The 19,506-nt window shown below is 39.4% G+C and overlaps 1 protein-coding gene across 2 annotated transcripts in view; it reads left to right on the top strand.

The window, feature by feature from the left end:
* LOC127794021 (uncharacterized) overlaps nt 1-19,506 on the top strand; it is a 29,225-nt gene that overhangs the window by 8,367 nt on the left and 1,352 nt on the right. Inside the window, exons 1-17 of one of the 2 annotated variants that reach the window (XM_052324880.1) lie at nt 675-1,444; nt 6,213-6,299; nt 6,433-6,508; nt 6,595-6,669; nt 6,824-6,877; nt 7,767-7,826; nt 7,899-8,015; nt 8,527-8,621; nt 8,716-8,918; nt 12,718-12,815; nt 12,988-13,091; nt 13,185-13,350; nt 13,526-13,648; nt 13,878-13,960; nt 15,679-15,820; nt 17,574-17,603; nt 19,076-19,146. In XM_052324880.1, the coding sequence (XP_052180840.1) occupies nt 6,598-6,669; nt 6,824-6,877; nt 7,767-7,826; nt 7,899-8,015; nt 8,527-8,621; nt 8,716-8,918; nt 12,718-12,815; nt 12,988-13,091; nt 13,185-13,350; nt 13,526-13,648; nt 13,878-13,960; nt 15,679-15,820; nt 17,574-17,603; nt 19,076-19,146 (1,418 nt within the window). In that variant the 5' untranslated portion in view covers nt 675-1,444; nt 6,213-6,299; nt 6,433-6,508; nt 6,595-6,597. Of the gene's footprint in view, nt 1-674; nt 1,445-6,212; nt 6,300-6,432; nt 6,509-6,594; nt 6,670-6,823; nt 6,878-7,766; nt 7,827-7,898; nt 8,016-8,526; nt 8,622-8,715; nt 8,919-12,717; nt 12,816-12,987; nt 13,092-13,184; nt 13,351-13,525; nt 13,649-13,877; nt 13,961-15,678; nt 15,821-17,573; nt 17,604-19,075; nt 19,147-19,506 lie in introns of those variants that run through there. The other variant, XM_052324879.1, reaches the window with a different exon arrangement.

Raw genomic sequence — 19,506 nt, 5'->3', positions numbered from 1 at the left:
GAGTTGGGATTGAAGCTTTTGTTGGAGCAGGAACTTCAGGGACTTGTGATCCGTTTTGATGATAAACCTTCCCGCCTCTAGATAATGGTGCCACTTTTCAATAGCCAATAAGACAGCCAAGAACTCCTTCTCATAAACACTAAGCCCCAAGTGTCTAGGATTGAGGGCTTGGCTCAGAAAGGCCAATGATCTTCCATCCTGCATCAATACCGCACCTATCCCCACTCCGCAAGCATCTGTCTCTAACACGAAGGGCTGGTTGAAGTCCGGCAGCCCGAGTGTGGGAACCCTGCTTACTGCCAACTTCAGCCCTTCGAAGGCAGAGTCTGCCTCCGGCCCCCACTGGAAGTTCCCCTTCTTTAACAGGTTAGTGAGTGGTTTGCTCAAGACTCCATACCCCTTAACAAATCGACGGTAATAGCCAGTCAGCCCCCAAAACCCTCTAAGAGCCCTTATTGTAGTGGGTTTTGGCCAGTTGAGCATGGCCTCCACCTTGCTGGGATCAGTGCTGATTCCTTCTCTTGAAATTAAGTGTCCCAAGTATTCCACTTGGTTTTGGCCAAATTCACATTTAGATTTTTTGATAAATAGTTGGTTTCTTCTAAGGACCTCAAGAGTGGTTCTTAGGTGGATTAGGTGTTGGTCCAAGGTGGGGCTATAAACAAGGATGTCATCAAAGAATACAAGGATGAACTTCCTTAAATAGGGCTCAAATATCTGGTTCATTAGAGATTAGAAAGTGGCTGGGGCATTAGTGAGCCCAAAGGGCATCACCAAGAACTCAAAATGACCATGGTGTGTGCGGAAGGCCGTTTTGTGGATATCCTCGGGCTTCATCCTTATTTGGTGATAGCCTGAGCGCAAGTCTAACTTGGAAAAGAACTTGGCCTGGTGTAATTCATCCATAAGGTCTTCAACAAGGGGAATGGGAAACTTGTCTTTGATGGTTAGGGAGTTAAGTTGGCGATAATCTACACAAAAACGCCAAGTGCCATCTTTTTTCTTTACCAATAGGACAGGGGAAGCAAATGGGCTTTGACTTGGTCTAATGAAGGATTGGCTCAACATCTCTTTTACCATTCTTTCGATTTCAGTTTTTTGGATGGGAGGATAACGGTAGGATCTGACATTGATAGGCTCCACATTTGGTTTTAGGTTAATGGCATGGTCCAAAGTTCGGTTAGGAGGAAGGGTCTTAGGTTCCACAAAGAGGTCCTTAAAGTCTGCTAACAATTTATCAATAAAGGGTAATGTGCATACCTGGTCGTCACTCCTACGCTGATGATGGACAGTGAGTCGCAACTCCCCTTGCCCCCCTACATCAGGAAGCTCTTCCACTGCCACAATGGAGAACAGTTGTGTGAACTGATTCCATTTGCTCTTGAGGATTCTTTGCAGCCTCTTACCCGTGATCATCTTGCAGGTCGCAACCTCTTGTCCGCTGGTAAGCGTCATCCTCTTCCCTTCTTTTTCAAATGAGACTTCCATTCGGTTGAAATCAAAACTTATGGGGCTCACCCCCTTCATCCAATCCACTCCTAACGCCACGTCACAACCTCTTAATTGCAGTAATCTAAGATCTGCCTCAAACTCCTTTTCCTGCATTTCCCATATGAAACCGAGGCAGGCCGAATTGCTCAACACTCGGTCTCCATTAGCAACAACCACACTCAAGGGCGGTGTCCCAGTGAGTTGGCACTTAAGCTTTCTAGCGGTGCTATTGTCAAGGAAACTATGGGTGCTCCCACTGTCAATCAGTATTGACAGGCTGCCTTCCTTCACCTTTCCTTCCACCTTAATTATCTTGTTGTTGGTAATCCCCTTGAGGGCATGGAGGGATATTTCTCCATCGTTCTCCCCTCTAGTTTCCTTGAACTCTTCTACTTCTTCTGCATCCAGTTCGCCATCCCTATCTCCTTCCAGCAGTAATAGTTGGCGTTTGCATTGGTGCCCTGGATAGTACCTATCCCCGCACCTGTAACATGCACCAGGAAGCTTCTTAGTCTCCTCCACCCGTCCCCCTTGATTTGGACCACCAATATTTCTTCCTCCTTTAGCTGGATCTCTGTAAGTCCCTTTACTGCTTACCCCTTGTGGCCAATTTCCACCGGTGGTCATCTTCTGTTGCTGCCTCTGCTTTTTCATAAGAGCCTCAACCACCAACTCCTGCAGCTTGGCACTCTCAGCGGCTTGTTCCACCGTCCGAGACCTTATCATTTTCACCATCGGTCGCAAGTCCTCATTGAGGCCGCTAGAAACAAAATAAGCTTCCGACAGGTGGGGATCATTGTCACTCATCAACGACCTCAGCTCCTCAAAACGCTTCAAGTAAGAACTAACATTCCCCGCTTGCCTCAACTTATTAAAATCCTCTATAGTGTCCGACATGGTCCTCTCCCCGAACCTTTCACAAAGCTTCTTTGAAAACTCCCGCCAGGTGTAAATCCCCCTCGTTCGGGTCCATCCATGGAACCATGCATCCACTGCATCATCAAAATAAGCCGCGGCCAGGGCCACCCTTCTTTCTACTGGTACATTATACCATTCGAACATCCGTTCACACTTCCTGATCCACCACCTAGGATTAGTTCCTTCAAATATCTGAATTTCCATTCTCGACATTGGAAATCCTAGTTGGGGCGGAGCAATTCTGTCCTCCCTTCCTCTCCTTGTTTCGGGTTCGATCTCATCGTCTTGCTCAACCTCAACCTCCGAGGTTCCATTGCCTCGGTTCACCCCTTCATTATGCAAGATGGGTTCTGTTCTAGCTCGAGGAGGGAAATCAGGAGCCATTCGCACCTGGTTTTGCTGGGTAAACATCAACATGAATCGCTGAAGCTGATTCCCCATCTCCTCTCTCATCTGGTTGATATCATCCCTCATTTGATTTAAACCGTTTTCAAGCCTACGCTCGAGTCCTCCAATAGCCTCGTAATTCTTCTCGGAACCCAACTCCAAACGGTCCACGCGATGTTGAAACGCTCCCACGGTTGAGGTGACTTGCTGGAGTTGTGACTTCATATTCTTCATGCGAGTGCCTTCTGCCATTGCTCCGCGTGGTCCTCTGCGGCCGGGGTCGTTGCTCTGATACCAAATGTCATAGTCATTGGGGCTGTTGTCAACTTCCGTTTGAAGAGTATTAGAATGGGATAGGGAATGGTAGTAGAAGAGAAAGGTTTAGAGAGAAGAAGAAGATTGAGGGAGAGATAGAGAGAAAGCAGGGAGTAAATCTGGAATTTGTTGATTGATTCTCGATGATGATTCTTAGGAGCCGTTTGAGCTTATATAGCTATCCTAGGGGCTGCCACAGCAGATTGCAGTTCTCATAACCAACTATTTTGTCCTATCCCAAACACCTTTACAGCTGTATATTCTCTCTAACTAACTAGCAGCTGGAATAAAAGAGAATTCTATGGAATAACAAAAGAATATAGCAAGCAATGTAAAGACATAGCAGAAAAAAATAAATCCGCAGCAAAACTTGGCATGGTTCCGTGACATGGACGAACCTTTGTTTTATCCAGTTATCTAGGACATGAATAGAAAGCTTATTCTAGTACCTCCATGTTTGATTTGGCATCTGTGATGCAGAACATATGGGACTGTTTGGGCGGAAAGCTGTGGTACCTTTTTGTTTACGCATGATTGTCACTTATGAAAAGAGATAAAGAAGATGAGCTGACTGGAATCTGGAGTAAGAACTAAACCTCCAAATTTCAATAAACTGAGAATGGAATGGAAAGCCAGAGAGATATTGGACAGATGGATCAACTGATTCTATAGTTTTTACGTTCGGCAAATTGTACTCTGTATTGTTTTTATGCTTCAAGGGGGTATCATTTGTCTGGTTTTGAGGTGTACTTCTAGCTCATGTGTGTATCTCTTCTTTTCTTATTTGAGGTTGACCCATTCTTTTGTTATAAATAATTCTTACTATTCTATTTGAATGATAAGTGATTGATATCCCCATCATACTCCTCTTTAAACAAAGAAGAATAAAGAGAGAAAATATGCAGTATTCTTTTTTTCTCCTGATAATATTATCAGCCTCCAAACCTCAGAAGACGAGTCAAAGATTGGAAGATTGACTCTATGACAGCTTCTTCTGTATGCTTCAGGACAATTGGGGATGGTGTGGTGTGGTTTTGGGGAGACGTCCTTTTTTGGATATTTGATTTTAGAATAGGTTGTGTGACTGAGGGAATTCATTCCTTTGGAAGATGATTTGGAGGTTGAAGGCTCTAGATAGAGTTGTATTTCTTGCTTGGATGACTGCTCATGATGTTATTCTCACTGCTGATAATATGAGAGCAAGGAGAGTAATGGTCACAAGGTGGTGTTTCTTGTGCAAGAATAATGGGGAATAGGTTGATCATCTTTACTTTTATCCTGTGGCATTTGGTATATGGGGAATGATTTTGACTCTTTTCAATGCATAGTTGATGATGCCTTGTAGAGCTTTGGGTCTTTAGCCCTCTTATGAAAAGGATTGTCCTTGTAGAGATTTGGGTATTTAAGTTGAGTGTGAGGACAGGAAGAGGGCCTTTGTGCCTGAGGTGGGATGCTACATTTGTAAGAAGTCCCATTGTATGAAGGAATGGCCCATGTTTGGCTTGTTGGTAACAATGGTAGAGTAGCAAGAGGTTGAAGAGCAAGAGAGCTAGAGATAAAGTAGGTGGGATCCTGATAGTGAGTTAGTACCACGAGGGTAGAGTTTGTAGTTCCATAGATGGAAACAAGGGGCTCATGGATGTCAAGGCAAAGTTGGATATGAGGTCATGAAAGGTATTGAGGAAAGAACCACCTACGTGAGAGGTGGAGTGCAAGGCTAAGGCCAAGCCATCTAGTCAGGGGTTGGATTTTCAGGTTGGTTGTAAACCTAGCAGGATGCCATGTTAGGTGACGATTGTAAGCAAGGTAGAGAGAGGTGCTAGTGGCCTAGCCAAAGAGGGGATGTGATATGGCTCTATACCTAAGTCCCAATGGGGGAAGACGGCTGAGGAGATATCATGCCATGAGAAGACTCCTTGGAGGAGGAAGAGGCAACCACTACTTGCCAGGAGGGTTATGGTCCAGCTTTGACCCCAGCAAACTAAAGCCTTTAGAGAGATGCATATGGGGTTAGTGTAGAAGGATGAAGGCTGGCTCCCTGCCCCTATGGTGGGGAAGGATGCTCCTAGGCAAGCTCAGGCAGAGAGGGCATCTTTGAGAATGACCAAGTCCTTTGACAGAGTGGTGGAGGTGCTATCCAACTGGATGTGATACACAGGAAGAGGGTGCTGCTTTGCACTCAATGTCTCATCAACTGGAAGGGCTTTCCTGAAGTGAGGCCAACTGGGAGACATGGGAGGATCTGTGGCAGTTAGAGGACCAGCTGGAGCAGTATGAGGAGATGGCAACAGCCGACCGGGGCTTCACTAATTTTTGGTGGCTAAAGTGTCATACCCTGCCTATTTTCATACACACACAAGGGAATGAAGGCTTGGGGGATATTGGAAGCTTTCAAAATTATCTAGTCCTTTGTGGACGGTATTGGACTTTTTTGGAAGGTTCTACTGGTTCTGGAGGGTTCGAGTTCCTTCTTGGTTCTGAAATTCTGGTGTAAATGTCCTAACTAGTTGGGGAGATATTTGTGCGGAATGTGCTAGAGTTAGATCTTAGTTGTAGATTGAGATTGATCTCTATCTTTGGTTGTGAGATTGAGTGCCTATACATAGGGAAGGCTTCATTTGGTTATTGTATCCTGGAAATTCGAAGTTATCTACAGAGTGGATTCTAGAGAGTTTCTCTCAGTAAAAGTGTCTTTGTTTCTCTAGAATAAGAGTGCCTCCTATTCTCAAGCTCCTCATATCGATGTGCGTGTGAGTAAGGCTGACTTAGCACCACTTGGGAGGGTGCTGCTTGCTAAGTGCCAGTCATTGGACATTTGAAAGATCCAAGGTCGTGACAGACATGTCACAATCCTTGTAGCTTCGATGACATGCTTTATGCTCTTCACTTTGATGCAAATTCTCTTAAAGCATTTCCGAAGTGTTTTATATTCTCCCCCCCACCTCCTTTCTACTCCAAAATTGGCTTGATGATTTCCCCCCCCCCCCCCCCTTTTTTCCCCCTTTTAAAATCAGCTGAGGCATTCTTCATATGCTTATTTAAGCAACCAAAGTTCTGTTACTAACCTTGTTTTTATGATTCTTCACGCTGTCTCTCTGCAGTTTGCGAGAAAGAGCTCAGGTTGAACAACTTCTTCGTTATATAGTGGAAGACACTCCTGAGAATGCTGAGAAAAAACACACTTTTAGGTAGGCATCCACGGTGACAGTGTAATTTTATTTTTTCCCTAGTTTCTCGTGTACACTGGAGTGACAAATTTGTGGCTCTCTGTATCTGTATCCTTGATGCATGTACTGACGAGTCATTTGATTTTATGCATAGGTTTCCATTTATTGCTTGTGAAATTTTTACATGTGAAGTTGATATCATACTCAAAGCATTGGTAGAGGATGAGGAGGTAAGAATTTGTAAGATCTATTTATTCATCTTTATTCACTGAGATTAGCGAGGACACCTAATTGGTTTCTTTTTCCTGGTTGGCAGTTGATGAATTTTTTGTTCTCCTTCGTAGAACCTGAACATTCTCATAGTACTCAACTGGCTGGTTACTTCAGCAAGGTATTTCATTATTACACTCAAGTTTTGTGATTATATTTAATTCTTGCCTTTTGGATTCAAAGAGAACTTCTTCAATTATTTTGGGTTTTCTAATATGCCTCTCAACTGATCATTCATATCAAGTGTCTGTTTTTTCTCTTGATTTCTGTGTTAGGTCGTCATCTGCCTGCTGTTGCGGAAGACCGTTCCTTTTATGAATTATATTCAAGTAAGTCCAGCAGATTTATTTCCCCTCAGTAGATGCAATGCTAACCCATCTTGACTCATTACAAGGGAATTAAACCATCAATAGAGCATGCTCTGCTTCTCAACCATGATCCTGTCTTCGTTCATCATTGTGCCACTATCTGCACTACCTCCATGATTGATGAGATCACCCCTATTATTGAAATGTTGTCCCATGATTAACTGTGCATGTACCTTGATACCAGAATTCTTGCCTTCCTCATCACCATAAATAAGGTCTCTGTTATCATTATATAACAAAACAAACATTTAATCTTTTCTCTGTCTCTTGTTGAGCTCACAGTCATCTACTGTCACGTCTTTTCCCTCACTCTGTCCAACTTTTTCTTTCCCAGTTTCAGTAGTCTTTGTGCTGGATACCCATTGTGGTCCCAGCGAGCATGTTTCCTCAAACCCACCTTTGGTTCCTTGATATGCTTCAGTAGAAAAAAATGAAACTTGTCAACTACTGCCAATTTAGAGTCCAATACACCGTCCAATAGCCTCCTCTAAGACTAATAATTAGTGTCAAGTACTTGAAAGGAAAATAGAATATTCTACTTAAACAGCAATACATAAGTAAATGCAAAATAGAAAGTCTGTATGTTACTGGTGTTTGTGTATTCTGCATATGTATGTTTTTCTCTTTTGAGCGTACTTGCCATTTTTCCTTTCTTGAGAAATAAATAATTAGCATCTATATATGTAATGTTCCATATTTTTCTGAACCATGTAATAATCATAAAGCCATGGTATACTCGTGTATATATATATATATATATTTACTGATCAATGGTAAAAATATTTTATTTTACCTACCTGTTTCATATGTAAATGTTATTGGGCTAATGTCTTTATTTTGTGTTCTATAGGCTCATAAGGATATTATCAAGAAGCTGGTTGACCTTATTGGAATAACATCCATTATGGAGGTTTGGTGCTGTCATTCTTCTCTATCTTTTCCTGAATTTACATCCCTTGTTAATTAATTCCTTGTTCAACAGGTTTTAATTCGTCTAATTGGTGCTGATGAGCATCTATATACCAATTATACGGATTCGATGCAGTGGTTAGAAGATGTAGAGGTGCTGGAGATGATTGCAGATAAGTTCAGCTCATCAGTAAGTTGCATGTCAATGTATAAACTGTTGAATTTCCATATAACCTCTTTGAACCTGTTCCTTTTTCAACCTTGTCAGGTTTGATGGTGGAATCAAGAAACCATGTCTTTTTCTGCATGTGTGGAACAATTCCACATTGTTGGAAACCTATCATAAAACTAGACATATTTTTGGGAAACTTCTTATTTGAGTTGAAGCAATAGACCCCATGCATTGGGCTTTACTTTGTCCTGCATTGTCTTTCTTGTACTAGTTTACACCACTTAGAGATTCTTCGATTTCTTTGAGTTTTGATCATTAACATAAAATAGAATGAACATATGAAAAGTGTCTGCCTGGGGAGATGACAGTGGACATGAATTCATTGTCTGTATTACTTGAGAGCTTTCTTGTCATGAGTTAATCGCTGACTTTTTTGCTGATTACTGCTTGAACTTGGGATTTAGTCAAGGTTGTTGCTCTGCACCCGTATATATTTGACTTAAATGTTTGTTTGATGCTATTATTGCAGGATTGCCCAGAAGTGCATGCAAATGCAGCAGAAACACTTTGTACCATAACTCGAAGTGCTCCCTCTGGCCTGACTGCTAAAATCTCCAGCCCAAGGTATCATTAAAACCTTCTCGCTTTGTTTTTGTAATTTGATATAATCTACTTATTTCCCTTTACTAGCTATACATATTTGTTTTTGCTTTCACAGTTTTATTGGAAGACTATTCCGTCATGCTCTCGAGGAGTCACGACCTAAATCTGTTTTGGTCAACTCATTGTCCATTTGCATATCTTTGTTAGACCCCAAGAGGCCAACCTTGGGGGCATATCATATGTACAGTCGTCAACCAACTCATGGATCTTCAATAACTACTAATCCCGAGACAGTAGATGGCATGCTGGAGAGCCTAGGTAAGAGAATGTTGATTGTCTATTTATCAAGCTCTTTATCTTCGTCTCCCCTCTGCCCTTTGGATGATTTTCTGTTTCATTAGAATTTTCATTATTTTAAGTTATCCTTATACATAATTATGTTTTTATTAATCAACTATTAAATATGAACTTGTTTGTCTTATATTTTTCAGGCTGTGTTCTTGATGTCTAATCCTATTCTCTTGTGTAAGCATTAGAAATCTGGAATAATTGTTGAGTCTGCTTGGAAATATGGAATAACCTTATTTGGGGATATTAGGATACTATGCACGACTTGTTACGAGATGGTACCTGCGTTACGATCTAGTTGATTCTTCAATTATAATACATGCATGTTCTATCATTTGTCATAGGGACCCAAAAATGAAATATTGCAGTTTACATGCTACAATGATGCAATCTAGTTGTTTCTTTACCAGTTTTAGTATTAAAGAATTACATTTGTCTCATATTCTTACCATGGCTAGGTGTTTGCTTCAGAAGGCAAATATGTGTTTATTGGATGTGGTAGTTGGGACAGAAACAGAACTAACTGTGGATTAATAAAACATCAGTAAATTGCTTTGTGATCATGCCTCACTCTTTCTCAATTATCCCATTTTTTTATGAGCATTTAGCATTCTCCAATTTTCTTTGTTGTCTTTTATGACTGGGAGTACTAGTAGTGATCCTGGATCTTTTATGTATTTTTATATCATGCCCTTTTTGTGCAGTTTTTCTCCTGTGCAGTTTTTCTCCCTGAACAAGTTATTGTCATGTGCTTATCCACAACTACTATAGGTTAGACTGAAAATGAAAGGAATGGAAAGGAATAGGGGGCGTCTGAAAGAGATGGCATATATGTAAAAAAAAGAGAAAGAGATGGCATAGATGATACAGTGTTGTGTTCCAGCTATATGACTACCATGCATTGTGGAGATGTTCGTATAGTGGGAGTCATTTCCTTGGTCAAAACGGATAACATAATTCTTTGGTGATAAACCAGGTTTGAAGTTGTCTTTTAGGTGGCTTTATCCTTCATCTACTTCAGGGAAGAAAGGAAACACCACTCCTTCCTCCCCCCCCCCTCTTTTTTTTTGGTGGCTGAGAGGACACTCTACAAGACATCCTAGATTACTGAGACTATGTCATGGTTGAGCATCTCTGAAATTTGCTAGTATCTGGAGACTTGTGTTCTAGATTATATGTTCTTTATTTCTGGGTTATCTGTACTCAGAAAACCTAAATTTGGCTATGGCCCGAGCTATTGCTGGATTTGTTTCCCCTTCTAGTGAGGAAGCTAATAATTACTGAAATGGATGTCTTATTCTTAGAAGATATAGAGAAGTGACATGGGGATGGTACAACAGAAACTGCTCCTATGGCAATTCTTACAAAATTTGAGAGACATGTAGTGCCAATGTGACAGGCCTATATAAATGCATTCTGAATGATGGGATATGATTTAGTACCTACTTTTAGATGTTAGAAAAGAAATGGCAGCAAAAGGCCTAAAGTTTGTTAAGAAGAGTTCAGCATGAAGTTAGTAGGCTTTAAGCTTCAGAAACTAAAAATCCAAATGAGGATTGACTTGTATTTTGGGATAATCTGACAATATCATAATGGAAGAAAAATAACTTGTAAAAATCTGGAAAAGAGGCAAATAAAGCAAATAAGTAACAAAAAGGAAGTTGCGAATTAGACTGGTTAAGCTCATCTCATTTCAGATGGATGGAGCGGTCTCCTTGGGTGATTCTAGTAGATCTTATCAATGTCCTTTTTTCCTTCTTCCAATCTCTGACGTATATATGTTACCTTCTTGGAGTAAAGGGGATGGTTTTGTTCAGTTAGGTTGTCCCATGTCTTTCAAATTCATCTTTCTGCCCCCAGTGTATGTTTTCAGTTAAAGCTTGTAGACATGTTTCAAGCATGTCCATGCTTTAGATGTGCATGTAAGCTCCTTGTTTGAAACACACCTGTCTTATTAAGTGAATTTTTGAAGTCTCATTAATATTCTTCTCAAAGTACTCTTGTTTTCATTTAGAATTTCAAGCTGAATTGTTTTCTAATTGTTATTTCCTAATGAATTGCAATTTTAAAAGAAACTAATAATAGTTTAAGGCTAAAGACACACCCAGCCCCCTCAACTTTCCCCGTTTAACCAATTTGCCTCCTGAACTTAAGGAGGGACTTATTGGCCCCCTCAACTTTCAATTTTGAACCTATTGTGTCCCTCAACTACCAATTTTGTAACAATCACACACCTAACTCTAGCAAGTATTGTGTGTGAGTTACATGTGCAGTTTGATGTGGGCCCCACATTGACCAGGCCAATGAGAAGGTGTCGTGTGTCTCATTGCTGTAAGAGAAGAGGTGGGCCGGCGGCGGACAGCCTGCGGAAGACGTCCAAGGAGGATGTAGTAGCCTCCAATGGCATGCACCTCCCTGCCAGTGAAAAAAGAGGAAGGCGGCCATCCACGCCGTTGGAGCGTCGCTGCCTGCCCATCTCTTACGCTGTCGAACCGACCAACAGCTCGCCTCCCATGCCGCCAGCCCAGATTTGCTTGCCCACGCCCAGTCGTTGCTATTGCTGGCCCCAATTGATGCTGCCACCGGCCACTAGCACAAGGGAGGGGAGCGAGAGATCGATCGCTCACCTCCCATGCCGCCGACCTAGATTTGCCCACCCACGCCCAACCACTGCTATCGACGGCCTTTCAACCTCGATTGATGTTGTTGCCTGCCATCAGCACGAGGAAGACGAGCTACCGACCGAACTCTAGCCTCCCATGCTACCGACGACCACCGACAGAGAGAGATTGGGACCACCGATAGAGGAAGGCAAGACTAGGGGTTGGTCAACAGCGAGAAAAGAGGGACCAGGGTCGGTCGGTGGTGAAGAAGGCGAGAGGTCACATGGAAGGCAGGAGGTTGCCGGTGATGAGGAAGGCTGGGAAGGAGGAAGAAGAAGATGATGGTGTTGCACACACCTCAATCGCGTGTGTAACTCACGCATTAACCCAGGTGTGTAATAGGTTTAAAATTAAAAATTGAGGGGATCAATAGGTCCCCCCTCAAGTTTAGGGGGCAAAATGGTTAAACGGGGAAAGTTGAGGGGTCTGGGTGTGTCTTTAGCCAATAGTTTAATTTAAATAGGATTTATAGGGGTTTCTCTTAAAAAATAAGTATTAGAAACGCTTATAAACTCATTTTCTATTACTATGTTGTCTTCATTTATGTTTCCTAAGAACAAAAAAGAAAAAAAAAAAAAATCTTTGAACAGATACCAACCAGTTTTGAAAGATCTATGGAAAATGTTGGAATACTTATTTGAAAGGTTATGGCATGTAGAGGACACCTTGAATGCAGTGGTCATTGCTCATTGATTGATCAATGGATGAAGACTCTAAATTTATCAGTATTTTATTTGTTGGTTTCTTATCAGCAATACCCTTTACAAAGTTCATACTTGAGGATATCTTAGTTTACTGATTTATATCACTAAGATCGAACCACATTGCATTCTTGGTTACTGTTTATGGTATGCAAAATTCATGCAATTCATACAGAAGGCGACATTGTTCAAAACTATTTTCTTTTGTTTGTTTCATGGAACCATCTGTTTTCCTTGCATTCCATGTATGCATCTGTCAAGGTTTGTTAAGGCTGTGGTTTTATATTATCCCAAGCAATTCTAACTGCTGTTCTAGTTTTGATGATATTTCTTGTGAGGAAGCATAGTCAAAGAATTGTATTATCATGAGGAACCAATAGCTTTTGTTTTTTTTGTTTTCTAAAGGTCATTTGCTTAAGCTTTTGGATGTTTCATCTGAGGAAAACGTTTTACTTACTACGTATGGCAAGTTGCAGCCACCCCTTGGAAAACATCGTCTGAAGGTACTTTCACATTTTTCCATTTTGAGATAGATGTTAGTTTGTTATTTCTCCAAGATTCAATCGACCACTTCCTGTTGGCACTCTATCCCCTCACCTCTAGGAGAAAATATTATAGTTTTGCAAATGAAGAATAGTGGTAAATATGAATTAATGCTAAGATGGTCCGTTGCAGATCACAGAGTTCATCTCTGTCTTGGTAACCGTTAGTAGTGAAACTGTTGAGAAAGAATTGATCAGCCTTGGCGCATTAAAACGCATTCTAAACTTGTTTTTTGAGTAAGTATTTTATCTCTCTCTCTCTCTCTGCACTTTGTTTTCAGTGCAGCAAATAAATTCTGGGCACCTCACTTGGTTTAAATGTGACTCTAGGTACCCTTACAATAATTTCCTGCATCATCATGTAGAGCACATCATAATCTCTTGCTTGGAGAGCAAGAATGCTTCTTTGATTGAACATCTTCTTCATGAGTGTAATCTTGTCGGTAAAATTCTTGAAGCAGAAAATAATTTCAAATTGGTTGCTGATCCCGACAAGGTAATTAGTTCATCTACCACTATGATTACCATGTATGTGATTAATAATCTTTGACATTTTTATTAATTTCTTATTTGATTGTCTGCCAGCTTCTACTCCTCTGTTAGTTCTCATTTTTTAAAATTCTGTTTATGCTTGTTGAAACCTTATTGCAATTATGTGACCTATCTTTCAGCCTACAGTCCCTGCTGATGGTAAATCACCACCCAAGATAGGGAATATTGGGCACTTGACTCACATATGTAACAAACTTATTCAAGCTGGGAACAACAGCAGTTACATTCAAGCATATCTACAGGTTTTCCAAAACTCAAATTGCAACCACAACTATATTCCAATAGTGTTTGAAGTTGCATTGCAACCATTTCTAGTAAGGTGTCCTTAGGACACATTACCAAGGAGTGGGGTATTCTAAACACGAATTTCAATTTTAAATAGTATTGGCCTCTCTTATACCTGTATTTCTCAGCTTTTAGCCATGCTTGCTTTGTGTCAATTCTTATTGAATATATGTATTTTCCTGGCAGGAGAATCGTGAATGGGTGGACTGGCACACAAATGTTCTAGTCAAGCGCAACAGTGTGGAAAATGTTCACCAGTGGGCCTGCGGGTTGGTCTTACTCAATCACAGTAGTTGTCCCACTTATTCTTCATATTAGTGGTGGCTATTATTATTTATTTTTTAGCATTCTGCATGCAACGCATATTTTTATTTTCTGACAAGCAGATAATATAAGAGCAGCTGAGTCTTAGTAGCAATGCTAAAATCCCTCATTTGTGATAGGAATGTCATGAGTTCAAACTGTGAAAACAGTCCTTTTGCAAAGCAAGGGTAAGGCTGCATACAAGAATGACCCTTCACTAGCCCTAGCAAAGTAGGGTGTTTTGTGCACTAGGGACACCCTTCATATAATATAATAAGTTACAAACTCTTGTGTAGGTATTTGGTCTATATTAATGTAATAATTTCAGTTGAATTAAACATGGGTAATGAGCAATGTAGATCCATGCAGCTGATTCTTTTTATTGGTACCTGTTGTTTTACATGGGCTTGGGTCTGAACATTGAGTGTAGGGAATAATTTTTCATGCTAATGCTTAGAAATAGCAACCACTACCTTTTGGGCGTGCACTAGGTAAACTCACCAGGCATGCGCAATAGCCATGAACCACACGGTTGAAGGACAAAATGCCATACACTTGATTCCAGATGGAACTTTTTATATTTATGGAACATCTTGTCGTGTACTTAGGATTTACCTAGGGTTTTGATAGGGAATTGGAAGAAATCGAGGGGGAATTAGACTGAGAGGGAGGGAAATGCAGCAAGAAAAAAAGGAAGGATTACAGAGAGAACAGCAAGGAGAGGGAGATCAGAGGGATCGGGAGAGAGAGATCAGAGGGAAATTAAGAGAGAATTCAATTATCATTCAAACATGCCTTCCCCCTCTAGCTGTGGCTTATAAATAGCCTAAAAGCCTTCCACATGCACCCATGTGCAGTACAACGATAAGCATAACTGTTTATAGCTAAGGACAAATATCTGTAACAACAAAGAAAAGAAAATTACAATTACTGGCTTAGTAACCCTCAGAATAGTTGTACAATATAGTAATGCATGCAGGTTAACTACTACTATATTTATTAATCTATCATTGGGAATCCTTGGGGTCGTGACACATCTCAGAACTCATGTCTATCTTGTGTCTATCCAACAATAATTTCTTTTCTTTATGCTCTTGTTCTTTGTTTTTTTTTCCCTAATATTGTCCTATATACATCATGGTCATCATTGAAAAGTTTTTACTGTATAACGAAACTGTTTACGAAGGTTATGTGAATAGGAGGCCTGTTTTTGGACTTGCATTTTCTGCAGCTGCATTTGGTTTTTAGTTAATTTTGGGGGTTCTTAATCACTTATCTCATTCATATAGTATGCTTTCATGGTAGATTCTTAAAGTTTGTCTTTCTTTATATAATTCATACCATACCAAATGAGAGGCATTGGGTAATTGGTTTTTACACTTGAAAGAAGTGTTTAATAATATTGTGTGCATGTTGTGCACTAATTGTTTGGCTTTATTTTTAGTCCTTGCCTGAGATACCTCAGCTGTGAGTGAATTCTTCTCAATTCCATATGCAACTCATGGAGGTTGTGTTTTTGGATTTGGACTAGGAATTTTATATCATTTTACTGTTTTTGCTTGGTTGATTTTGGAATTGTCATGTTAAAAAGCTGATAGCCTAAAACTAAATTAACTTTAATAAAAATTCATTGTTTCTTTTCCTTATATGTACTTTGAATGTTACTTAATTGTGCGTTCATCAGGAGGCCAACAGCTCTACATGATCGGACTAAGGACAGTGATGATGATGATTACCAAGATAGAGATTATGATGTGGCAGCTCTAGCAAATAACTTAAGCCAGGCCTTTCAATACGGCATTTATAGCAATGATGATATTACAGAGGTATTTTGCCCAAGTTCTCTGAACTAGTCAACATGCTTCTTTTCTTGTTTTAGTTGCTTCCTACTTTTCTTGTTAGTTTTCTTATTTGTTTATTTCAGATAAACAAAAATTTTAAGAGGCTATTGAAATAAGCTGAATTCTTGAAAGCTTATTTAAGAATTTATTGAATTCAAAGGGAGATATTTATACAAGGCAAAATATCTACTCTTATCTCCTAGAAAATAGAAGCAAATTCAAATTTAGATAACAGTAACTAATATTCAAAACATGCTGGCCTTTATCTTCTGGTTTCAAGCTTGAATCTCTTCTTTGAATCTTAGAGCTTTATCCTATCTACCAGGCTTCCTTATCTTTTAAATCTTTATCTTATCCAACCACCTTATCTTCTATGTTGCACGGAAACGAAAACGGGAAATATTTCCGATAGGAAACGGAAACATGAAAACGGACATTCTTCTAAAAAAATAGGTATAAATAGGGTTCGAAATGGGAATAAGAAATGTTTCGGAAACGGGCAAACGGTTCTTACGAGGTGTTTCCGTGTAACATAGCTTATCTTTCCTTTTTAAACTTGAACACCCAATCTCGTCCAACAGCTACTTTCTTGATTGTTATATTATAGCCGAGCAATCTAGGAGTCAAGGAAAGATGTTTAGAGGAATACATTAAAAGGGGAGTGATATACCAATTTTATCAATGGGGAAGTGCTTATATGATTTCTTGAAAGAATTTTATTACTCAAGTAAGAGAGGTTTGGTCCATTTTTCATTATCGCAGTTGAGGTATATGATATCTCTAGATGTGAAGTCATCAAATTTTGTAGCCTCATTAACTATCAAAATAATATTGAAAAGAACATGATGCTCCAAATTTTTAGGTTTTACTCACAGCATAATTGAAGTGCTTTGCATATATTACTGAGGTCCATTTGCTTCATCTATTTCTTTGTATTGTCCATATTTTGTTAGATATCCAAAGATATACTGTATATGTTGGAGATTTCTGCTAGTGTTTTCCTTTTTCTAAACTGTTTTTTCTTTCAAAATACCATGTTTTTTTTTTTTCACTTTCTGTCTCACTATTTTAATAGGTGAAAAAACAAACTACTTTGTTGTTTTCAGTGTCTCGATGTTGTGCTGTGAGTAAACAATTATAAGTTGACTCATATTAGCCGACAAAGAATATGATCGTCATCACCATCATCATTTGCACCTTATCCTAACCAAATTAGGGTCAATGGCATGGCATTGATATTGACTTATGAAAATCACATTGACAATACCAATGCGTGCAAAAGAACAATGTGGTAAAATTTTACACTGGATACCCTAAGATAAAGTTCCAACACCATCTTCATATGAAAAAGGTCCATGAGATAGTGGTGAATGAAGATACTTAATATGGCTGTGTTCCATTATATAGTTCATATTGTGAATATGATGCTACAGTAAAATTTATATATTTGAATATGCCCCTGAAATGTTTTGCCTGTTGAACTGGAGAATCATTTTGGGCCAGAGGTAGTATTAGTTCATTAATTCTTATATGGCCACTAGAATATTGTTGCCTCCCATTAATTCAGTTCTGTGACTCGGTCTAAACCCAGGATCTCATTCTATGCTTGCTTTTATAGTCCTTATGATCCTTGCACAATGGTTTGTCTAGGTATAGGCCCTGGTTTATGTAATGGTGTAATACTCATTAGGAGTACAATTTTATCCTGAATTAATGTATCTTCCGTTGCTGCTTGCAGGCTCATGGTTCACTTGAGCGAGATGATGAGGTATATATGTTTGAATTGGCCTTGTCTGATTAGTTTTGAATCAACATCTTGTAAATGATTAGTTGATGCTGCAGGGCACTAGCCATAATGAGAGTCAGTTATACAGCCTTAGCATTACATGCAGACTAGCTATTCTGCAATTTAAATGATCACTATGGCAATGATAAATCACCTTATGTGGATGACATTTTGGGGATTGAAAGGGCCCTGATAAATGAAGGACAAGAAAGTGGCAATATGGGGTTTCTACCTAGCAAAAAAAGAAAAAAAGTGGCAACATTGAACTAGCTCCAGATTTCCTCTAAAATTTAGTTGTATATTAGTTTTGAGTTCCTAAACCAACAAATAAATTGAAATTATTAATAAGTAATAACACACTGTTATCATTGTTCTAACTTTTAAGTGGTAAATTTTCATATTAATATTATTTTTCTACTAGAATTGAAACTACAGAGGTGAAACATGCATGCTTAAGCATGTCTTGGACTTGAAAATGTAGTTGGTGTGAAGTGACCTTCATTAGGAAGGGGTTGTACAGATATCTGTAAAGGGCAGCAGTCTTTTGAAGGAGGTGGGTTTCAGTTCTTGGTTATTTGTCAAATCAACATTCAAATTGCACATGCAAAGCCCTTTTTCTTGAATTACCAACCAAATTGAATCATGATCCAACAGTTTTGAAATCGCTTAGGAGATCAGATGGAAAAATACATCTACGTGTATAGAAATTATTGATGAGCCAGGCAACAAAATGATGCCCATAATAAAGGTTTGATATTATCATGTGTTCTAATAGGCAAATCAAAATCACACATATTTTTAGGTACTAACAATACCTTGTCCGAACAGTTTTAGCTTTTGTATGGATCCATTTACACCATCCTACCTTATTAAGGACTAAAACATGTATTAAAACTAATGCTGCAATGTCTTAATATGTTAACTGATATTGATTGAGCTTCCCTCTTCCTGGCATTCAACTCAATGTGAACAAAATTGTTCTTCCCTACTAGCACAACTATTGGTTGTCCTTCATAGCTGTACTCTCCTAATTGATCTTCTAATTTTTCTTTTCCTTTTTTAAATAAATATAATTTTTTTATTCCCTCTCTCCCTTTTTTGCAACTTGGATAAGTAGCACAAAGGTGGTTCTGCCCATGCTATTATGATATAGCTGCTAAAAATATCCAAGTTGCTATGCTTGAGGGTCTGTTTGGCACCTGCTATTTTTAATTGGCTTTCTTGCTTAATAAAAGTTTAACAGTGTTTAGAAGCTAGCTTTTTTGGGGATTAGAAATAGCAAGCGTTTTTAGCCATGTAAAAGGCTCATAATTCAAATTCTTTTACGTTTTTTCTTCATTGTAATGGAAGAGATAAATATAGTTTACATTTTCATCTAGCCTCTGTTTGTTAAAAGAAATATTTTGCTTGTAATGTTCAATATAGTTCCTTATGGTAACCTTTGGCTTTGGCAGGATGTCTATTTTGATGATGAATCTGCTGAGGTTGTCATATCTTCTCTTCGTCTGGGAGATGACCAGGAAAGGTACGTGGAAACTCTTATTTTTCTGAAGCTTTTATAAGGTTAGTCGGGAAAGAAAAAGTTGTTGCATTGCAAAGAGACTATTTCCTCCTGTCACAAAGGAGCAACCTTACCATTGCTACCAACGTTTGCCTGTCCCTAGTAAACCAAATTTTAAGCCACCCCATGTCCCTCTCACCATCACCTATCAAAATGAAGCAAAATGATGTAACCCCAAATCTTCCATTATGGGAGGCCATTTGTTCTTTCACATACTGACCAAAGAATACACAACCATCAAAAACTTCACTAATCTACCTCATTATTGCTGACTGTTTGGACAACTTGATGCACATCCTACTTAGTAAAGCTTGTCAAATGCAT

The sequence above is a fragment of the Diospyros lotus genome, chromosome 2 (genome assembly GCF_014633365.1).
Source record: "Diospyros lotus cultivar Yz01 chromosome 2, ASM1463336v1, whole genome shotgun sequence".
Classification (NCBI taxonomy): domain Eukaryota; kingdom Viridiplantae; phylum Streptophyta; class Magnoliopsida; order Ericales; family Ebenaceae; genus Diospyros; species Diospyros lotus.
This window is presented reverse-complemented; position numbering and strand designations above follow the sequence as displayed.